Source organism: Notolepis coatsorum, assembly GCF_963971535.1.
Source record: "Notolepis coatsorum genome assembly, contig: SCAFFOLD_555, whole genome shotgun sequence".
Taxonomy (NCBI): Eukaryota; Metazoa; Chordata; class Actinopteri; order Aulopiformes; family Paralepididae; genus Notolepis; species Notolepis coatsorum.
Genome location: NW_028174327.1, coordinates 111,844 through 121,737, shown reverse-complemented (window position 1 = coordinate 121,737; position 9,894 = coordinate 111,844). Strand labels below are relative to the sequence as shown.

The 9,894-nt window shown below is 47.4% G+C and overlaps 1 protein-coding gene across 1 annotated transcript in view; it reads left to right on the top strand.

The window, feature by feature from the left end:
- Positions 1–494: 494 nt before the first annotated feature.
- Positions 495–9,894, top strand: part of LOC311247575 (E3 ubiquitin-protein ligase TRIM35-like) — a gene marked incomplete at both ends in the record, with an annotated part of 83,634 nt that continues 74,234 nt past the window's right edge. The window contains 2 exons of the mRNA XM_084338608.1: positions 495–738; positions 1,125–1,276. Coding sequence (XP_084194734.1) covers positions 495–738; positions 1,125–1,276 — 396 coding nt within the window. The remainder of the gene's footprint in view (positions 739–1,124; positions 1,277–9,894) is intronic.

Sequence of the window (9,894 nt, the reverse complement as noted above, 5' to 3'; positions counted from 1 at the left end):
CTCATAAAGCCCCTCATCTGATCTGATCTCCTGTCATAAAGCCCCTCATCTGATCTGATCTCCTCTCATAAATTGAATTGAATTGAAAACCTTTATTTATCCCCGAGGGGAGATGTCCATCACAGCATAACAGCAATTTAAAAACAGTTCATAGAAACATAGAAACAACATAACATAACATACACACACAACATAACATTTATTCAGTATGTGTTAAAAACAAAGATGGACAAATACATAGGGTTAAAATAGAGCTAAAAGGGGTTTCCGGTTCCGGGTCGGAAGGATGTGAACGTCTCTGAGCCACGCTGCCGCTCCCGAACTTTTATTTTACTTTAAAAAGCCTATTTTTTTTATTTTCAAGGTGATTGAACCACTAATATACAACATCCGTATCTAAGACTGTACTATTCGACCCAAAAAGGAAAAGAATAACGAGCATGATGACTGCACGAGTCTTGAGAAGCGAGGCCGCCCCTGTGGATGGGGCTATCATGGCTAAGCTAATGGATGAGCTCAAACAGGCCTTCACCACGGAGTTCAGAACGTTTGCTGCCTCGCTCGAGTCTAGACTCGACGGCTTCCAGCAGGAGATCGCAGACCATACCCAGCGCCTGACCTCCGTGGAGGACGGCATGAATAGGTGGTCGGACAGGATGGTGGAGCTGGAAGCAAGATGCACAGCTCAGGATATAGTCATCGACAAGCTAAGAAACAAGCTAATTGATGTTGAGTCACGTAGTCGGCGTTCTAACATACGCATCCTGGGCCTGGACGAATCCCTGCACAGCAACCGTCCCAGTGTCTTTTTCGCGGAGGTCCTGGTGGAAATCATGGGGAAAGATGTCCTCGCTACACCACCGGAGCTTGACCGATGCCACAGGACGCTAACACCCAGACCAGCACCAGGCTCCAGGCCTAGGGCCGTAATTGCCCGCTTACATCACTACAAGATCAAAGAGACTATTATCCTGGAAGCTCGCAAGAGGAGAGGGAATCTGACATACAGAGGGAAACCAGTCGCTATCTTCGAAGATTATCCCCCCGAGGTGGTCGAGCAACGTTCACAATACCGTGATGTCATGGGGCCCCTGTACAAGCGCGGATTTAAACCATCGCTCCAGTTCCCTGCAAAGCTAATCATCCGAACCAAGGAGGGCAGGCTGCATCTACCGTCGCCCAAGGACGCCATGGACTTCCTGAGGGCCCGACCCAGAGGGACCTCGACACCGGCTTCGCCAGGTCGAGACGCAGACCCGACACCGGCTTCACCAGGGCGAGACGCGGGCATGACGCTGGCTCCACCGGAGCGAGACGCGGACCCGACACCGGCTTCACCAGGGCGAGACGTGGGCCTGATGCTGGCTCCACCGGGGCGAGACGCGGACCGACACCAGCTTCACCGGGGCGAGACGCGGACCCGACACCGGCTTCACCAGGGCGAGACGTGGACCCGATGCTGGCTCCACCGGAGCTGAACGCGGACCCGACACCGGCCTCATCAGATCCTGACGGGGTAGTAGCGATGGACCGTTAGCATACTGCTACGGCTATCACACAGAAAGGGGTCGCATTTGGTATCTTATTACATATGTGAGTATGGATGAATACTTGACATTAGGCCTCGCCTGGAAAGTTATCTTTTTATTTTTCTCTCGCTATCTGACATAAGGGGAGGAGGGGGACAAGTATGTTGTATATGACTGTTGTACTGATGCGCGACTATAGCCACGGGCTAGGTTGCTAACTGTTAACGTTTCGGAAGGAGCGGGACCTATTCTATTCCGTTTCGGATATTTCTGCCACGCTTATGACTTTTGCGCGATATACCAGCTCCCGGCCATGTTTTTGATCATTGCCACCGGGATGCATTTACTGTTGATTACACGTCGAGCGAAATGGGGTCTCGTGGCTGTGCCACCTGTTTGACTCTCAACCGGTTCATGCAACCCGCATGGCTCCCATTAATGTTTGCTGCTGACAATGTGCTCGCGGGAGCGGCGGGCGGCCCCCGGCACAGCGCCCTCCTCTGGTGGGGAGGCATAACTGTGTAGGGTCGAACCAGCGTCAGGGGAGATAACAGTCTCGCGGACAGGGTATCGCCCCCTCCCGGCCTGGTGGAGGTACTGCACGCCTGTTTTGTCGCAGCATGCCTGGCAGATACACCCCCCCCCCCTTTTTTACCGACAGTTCTGGGTTCCAGCCGTTGACCTTACTATTGGCTTATGGTTCAATTTGATTTTTTTTTTCTTGTTTGCTTTACACTCTGAGGCACTTTTGTATACAGGGAAATGTGGCAGTTGGCCACGGAGATGATTCTACGAGTGGTAGGTTTGAAGTCTCTGGAAATGTTGGTGAGTCCCTGTGATGTTGGGGAAAGACCCACCGGTCCCACACATTTATATGTTTTTTATGTCATTATTATATGTTTTATGTATGGCTCGAAATACGTGTGCATAGTGTTTAGGTTAAGTGAATTCTACATGCCCACAGGCTTGCCCAGGTCTGCCCCACCTACACGCCCTTCAATGTTCTATGGCTACGGCTAACTCTGAGAGCTTCAAGCTCTGCTCCTGGAATGTTCGAGGCCTGCAGAGGTTGGCTAAGAGGAAGGCGATTCTGACCTTTTTAAGGAGGGAGAATGTGTCGATTGCTTTTTTACAAGAAACTCATATGGGACCCAACGACACTGCTAAACTCCAAAAGAGCTGGGTAGGACAGGTCTTTGCTACAAACTATTCTACGTTTAGTAGGGGCGTGGCCATATTGATCAATAAAAATCTCCCCTTTAGACTTATAACTTCCTCTGTGGATAGCCAAGGTCGCTATGTGATTATCAAAGGGGTTCTTAAGGGTAAAGAAATGACATTTATGAATGTATACTGTCCCCCAGGCTATTCCCCTGACTTTCTATCCAAGATATTTGCTGAGTTTAATGGCCTGGCCTCTGAGAACGCCTTTGTGGGCGGGGACTTTAATTGTCACCTCATACCGTCTCTTGACAAACTCCCACCCAGTCTGGCTCCCCCCTCTAGGCAAGCAAAGACGCTCACCTCCCTATGCGAAGACACTGGATACTCAGATGTCTGGAGAACCCTTTGCCCATCAGAACTGAAGTTCACCTTTTTTAGCGGCCCACACAAGAGCAATAGTAGAATAGACTATTTCTTCATCCCTTCCTCTAAGCTCTTTCTAGTATCGTCCTGCACAATCGGAAGCATCGTTCTATCGGATCACGCCCCTATATACCTGGTCTACTCCCTGTCAGAAGAGAGAGCGCTGTCGAGGCATTGGCGCCTCAACCCATACCTCCTCAAAGATGATATATTTGTCTCCTATTTCGAATCGGAATTCAAAATGTTCTACTCAATTAACTTTCGCTCTACGGATAACCCGTCTCTACTCTGGGAAACATCTAAGGTCTTTTCTCGTGGACTGATTATATCTTATGTATCATCCAAGAAGCGCAAGAAAAATGAACAATGTAAACTTCCTGAATCCAAACTAGCCGACCTTGAAAATCAGCATGTTTCAAACCCAGCCCCGGCTGTGCTTATGGAGCTTACAGCCACCAGAGCGGCGCTAAACACTCTTCTGATCCAGGACGCAGAATATTCTCTTAAATTTGCCAAACAGAGAATGTACGAACACGGTGACAAGCCGGGTAGGTGCCTGGCTAACTTGGCAAAAAAAAGGGCTGACACCCAAGTAATAGCCTCAATCTCCGACTCCAACGGGGTCAGGTCCTTTGACACCAAAACTATTAATAAAGAGTTTGCCTCTTTCTATGCCCAACTCTATAGGACCGAGCGACCCGATGGTGCTCTCTCTGACATGCAGGCCTTCTTCGCTGAATTACGCCTCCCTAAGGTATCGAAAGATCAGAACTTGCTCCTTAACGCCCCAATTATGAAGGAAGAAGCTCTGGGCGCCCTTAAGGCTATGCCATCTGGTAAGGCTCCGGGCCCGGACGGTTTCGGATGCGAGTTTTATAAAGAGTTCGGTCATATTCTATTAGATCCCCTGCTGGCAATGCTTAATCACTCCGCTGAAGTGGGGATACTGCCCCAGTCTCTACGGGAGGCTAATATCTGCCTTCTCCTTAAGAAGGGTAAATGCCCTGAGGAGTGCGCCTCCTATAGGCCTATAGCCCTACTCAATTCGGACCAAAAGTTGCTTTCCAAGATCCTGTCCATGCGCCTGGAAAAAGTACTCCCTTTTATTATTAATGAAGATCAGACCGGTTTTATTAAGGGTAGGAACTCTACCGACAACATGAGACGGCTCCTCAATATCATCCAAATGACCCGTGAGACAGACCACCCCACTGTGGTTCTGTCTCTCGACGCGGAGAAGGCGTTTGACCGTGTAGAATGGCCGTATCTATTTTTAACCCTCGCTGAATTTGGCTTAGGTGACACCTTTATTGACTGGGTCAAGGTTCTTTACAACTCGCGGATGTCGGCGGTCCTGACTAATGGACTTAGGTCTAGCAACTTTCCTCTGCAGCGGGGGAACCCCCAGGGGGATCCTCTTAGCCCTTTACTATTCGACATGGCCATAGAACCACTCGCACAGGCCGTAAGGCAGTCAGCCGAGATCTCAGGTATTAGAGTGGGCGGGAGGGAGCACAAAATCACCCTTTACGCGGACGACGTGCTGATCTTTGTGTCTAAGCCTGACTCTTCAATTCCATGTCTAACCCGCATGATTTCCACATTTGGAACCTTCTCGGGGTACAAAATAAACTTTTCCAAATCCGAAGCAATGCCACTTGGGACACTCAAATCTATCCCGATACTGCCCGAGCCCTTCCCATTTCGCTGGTCGCCCTCCGGCTTCGTTTACCTAGGAGTATTTGTGACACCCACCTATGATACGTTGGCTAAGGCCAATTTTCCCCCTCTTTTAGACACCATAAGGGCAGACTTAGTTAGATGGGCCCCCTTACCGATCTCCTGGCTGGGTAGGATTGCCCTCATCAAGATGAACGTACTCCCCAGACTGTTGTACCCTCTTCAAATGATCCCAGTGCTGCTGACAAACAAGGTTATCAAGGTGCTGGAAGGCTGGCTAAGCTCATTCATTTGGAATGGGAAGAAACCGCGTCTGAAAATGGCCAAATTACAGATGGATAGTGAAGATGGGGGTCTAGACCTACCTAATATTAGACACTACCAGCTGGCGGCACACCTTAGGGTGATGGTCGGCTGGTTCAGAGCAGACCCACTGTCAATATGGCTGGACGTTGAATCCTCGCAATCTAAGTCCCCCTTGTGGAACCTACTATTTATCAAAGACTTTAGGTCTGTGAGGAAGGTGTGCTCCAACCCCATCACATTATGTTCCGTCAAGGCCTGGAAGACTGTCCGTAAGGTGGAGGGCCGAGCCAAGCTGACCTCTCCTCTTACCCCGATTGTAGACAATCCCGACTTTAAGCCGAACCAGGTCGGCGGCGGCTTCAAGACCTGGTATAAGCAGGGCATAACCGATCTTGGCCACCTGTTTGATGGCCGGACCCTAATGTCCTTTACACAGCTGCAGCAGCGATATGGCCTATTGAAAGCGGATTTTTTTAGGTACCTACAAATTAGGCAGTTTATCACCAAGGACACCTCACTTTTAACTGACATCTCCACCTCGCAGGTGGAGAAGGCCCTCTCCTTACAGATCCCCAAAAAACAAATATCTATCTTCTATAGTACTCTGAACCTTAATTCATCTTTATCTTCCTATGTTACTAAACAGTCCTGGGAAGAGGATTTGGACATAGAAATCACAGATGCAGACTGGCAGGATACGTGGACCTACGCAAAAAAAATCTCGGTTTGTAACCGCACCAAGGCCATCCAAATTAGAATATTGCATCGCATTCATATTACCCCCGCCCGTAAAAGTAAAATGGATCCCAATACGTCCCCACTTTGCTTTAAATGCAAGATAGAGATTGGAAATCACGTCCACTGTTTTTGGACCTGTGTAAAACTACAGAGCTACTGGTACGACGTTGTAGAAGAACTGTCTGACATATTTCACACCCCCATCGAGCTGGATCCCCTCTGCCTTTTGCTGGGCCTCCCAGATATTCATGTTACCAATTCCAAACATAAGAGACTGTTCAATTTGTTGACATTTGCTGCTAGAAAGAACATCCTGTTGTTTTGGATCAAGGACGAGGTCCCGTCAAAGAGGTCATGGCACAATATCATAATGGAATGTATCCCCTGTGAGTATATTACGTGTATGCTGCATTCCAAGTTGGACACTTTTTATGAGATCTGGGACCCCTATCTGTCGCATATTGGGCCTGCACTGTCCACCACTGTACTCGCCGGGTTTCCCCATTACCAGTAACCTCCCACTGCTGCCTTGTTTTGTCTGACGGTACTGGCACTGTAAATACTGTACATGTCCTATTGACTACAGTGGCACTATACATGTTCTCTTGACTACAGTAATACTGTACATGTACCCTTGACTACAGTAATACTGTACATGTACCCTTGACTACAGTAATACTGTACATGTACCCTTGACTACAGTAATACTGTACATGTACTCTTGACTACAGTAATACTGTACATGTACCCTTGACTACAGTAATACTGTACATGTACTCTTGACTACAGTAATACTGTACATGTACCCTTGACTACAGTAATACTGTACATGTACTCTTGACTACAGTAATACTGTACATGTACCCTTGACTGCAGTAATACTGTACAGGCCCTCTTGACTACAGTAATACTGTACATTCCCACTTGACTACAATGATACTGTACATGTCCTCTTGGCTACAGTAGTGCGGTACATGTTCTCTTGACTACAGTAATGCTGTACATATACCTTTGACTACAGTAATGCGGTACATGTACCCTTGACTACAGTGGCACTATACATGTTCTCTTGACTACAGTGGCACTATACATGTTCTCTTGACTACAGTGGCACTATACATGTTCTCTTGACTACAGTAGTGCTGTACATGTACCCTTGACTACAGCAGTACTGTACATGTACCCTTGACTACAGCAGTACTGTACATGCCCACTTGACTACAGTGATACTGTACATGCCCTCTTGACTATAATAATACTGTACAGGCCCTCTTGACTATAATAATACTGTACAGGCCCACTTGACTACATTGATACTGTACGTGTCCTCTTGGCTGCAGTAGTACTGTACATGCACTCTGGGCTACTAGGGAATACACGGTCATATGCACACGTTCACAACACACATATATGCATGTACACATAAAACATATACATAGGTAAAGCACATGCACATATGGGTAGGTAGAACACACGTATATATAGCACACGAGATAAGGCGCACACGTGAAAGCCACACTTATTTTATTTTATTTTATTTATTTTATTTTCTATTGTCATTTCCTTATTTGCCTGTCTTGTATTGTTATTACTGTTGTTAGTGTCATTATTTTTATTATTATTGATGGTATTGTATTGTGATGTCTTGTTCTATGTTGAAAATTGAAAATAAAAACATCTATATAAAAAAAATAAAAATAAAAAATAGCTAAAAGTGGTGAGTGGAAGAAAAGAAAAAGAAACAAGTCCAATCGTGATGTTAATTAAATTAATTGGTTACAGTCCACAGTCCACAGCCCAGCTCCTCCAGTCCACGGCAGTTAGCCCGTCCTGGCCCTGCCTGGTTGTGGAGCCTGATTGCCACCGGCACAAAGGACTGCCCGAAGCCCCTCATCTGATCTTACCTCCTCTCATAAAGCCCCTCTCGTTAGGAGGAAACGATGCCTTACTTTCCTCGCTTGTGCCAGACGGCTATGTTTACCAAAATAACTCACCGTTGAGTCGTGTCTCACTTGCATGCAGATAACAAGTCACAGCGTAGGGTGTGTTCACGGCTCATAACCAAGCTGTTTATAGCCTTCCAGCCACTCGGCCCGGATTCTCTGCCTAACGAGTTGCAGAAACAAGAGAACGCTACTAATTACGAGTTCCTCTGAATGTAGTGTCGGCCTCTTTCATGTTTGAAGGGTTCATTAAAGTCATCCACCTTCATCTTCTCCTCTCCTCCTCCTCCTCCTCCTCCTCCTCCTCCTCCTCCTCCTCCTCCTCCTCCTCCTCCCTGTGTGTGTGTGTCTCTCATAATTGTGTGTGAGAGATTGATTGAAGAGTGTGATGGTGACAGAAAGCTCATTATATTCAAGCCACCTGCTGCGTATGTATAATAAATAATAATGAATGTTGGGTATGTGCGCGCACCAAGTCCTGTTATCCCTTTCACTACCGCACTACCAAACGGTTAACCCTTTCACTGGGACACGACAGCAGGTTAACTCTTTCACTGCCACACGACAAAAGGTTAACCCATTCACTACCACACTACAGAAGGTTAACCCTTTACTATCACACTACAGATGGTTAACCCTTTCACTACCACACTACAGAAGGTTAACCCTTTACTATCACACTACAGACGGTTAACCTTTCACTACCACACTACAGAAGGTTAACCCTTTACTATCACACTACAGATGGTTAACCCTTTCACTACCACACTACAGAAGGTTAACCCTTTACTATCACACTACAGACGGTTAACCTTTCACTACCACACTACAGACGGTTAACCTTTCACTACCACACTACAGAAGGTTAACCTTTCACTACCACACTACAGACGGTTAACCTTTCACTACCACACTACAGAAGGTTAACCCTTTCACTACCACACTACAGAAGGTTAACCCTTTCACTACCACACTACAGAAGGTTACCCTTTCACTACCACACTACAGAAGGTTAACCTTTCACTACCACACTACAGAAGGTTAACCCTTTCACTACCACACTACAGACGGTTAACCTTTCACTACCACACTACAGAAGGTTAACCTTTCACTACCACACTACAGAAGGTTAACCCTTTCACTACCACACTACATAAGGTTAACCCTTTACTATCACACTACAGACGGTTAACCTTTCACTACCACACTACAGAAGGTTAACCCTTTACTATCACACTACAGACGGTTAACCCTTTCACTACCACACTACAGACGGTTAACCTTTCACTACCACACTACTGAAGGTTAACCTTTCACTATCACACTACAGAAGGTTAACCTTTCACTACCACACTACAGAAGGTTAACCTTTCACTACCACACTACAGAAGGTTAACCTTTCACTATCACACTACAGAAGGTTAACCTTTCACTACCACACTACAGACGGTTAACCTTTCACTACCACACTACAGAAGGTTAACCTTTCACTACCACACTACAGACGGTTAACCTTTCACTACCACACTACAGACGGTTAACCTTTCACTACCACACTACAGACGGTTAACCTTTCACTACCACACTACAGAAGGTTAACCTTTCACTACCACACTACAGACGGTTAACCTTTCACTACCACACTACAGACGGTTAACCTTTCACTACCACACTACAGACGGTTAACCTTCTGTGGTGGTAGTGAAAGGGTTATAATTGCTGCAGCCAGCCGCCACACCCAGGACTGTGCCGTTATGATGAGATTTCAAACAGCTCCCTCTCTCTTCCAATCCTGTTCTCCCCCCCCCCCCCTTCCATCTCTTTGTTATTGTTTTCCCACTGTGTGTGCCCCCCCCATCCTTCTCTCTCTCACGTCTCGTCTCTTCCCCTCTTCCTCCTCGGTGCCCTGGCCGCCCCCCCACCCGTGTGTCCCCCTCCTCCTCCCCCTCCACACCTCCCCCGCTCCCTGATGCTATAAATACCCGACACACCGGTGAGTCATCGCCCAGACGTATCACTCGTTGCCCCTCCCTCTCTCCATCCCTCCCCTCCATCTCTCATCCCTCCCCTCCCTCTCTCCATCCCTCCCCTCCCTCTCTCCATCCCTCCAT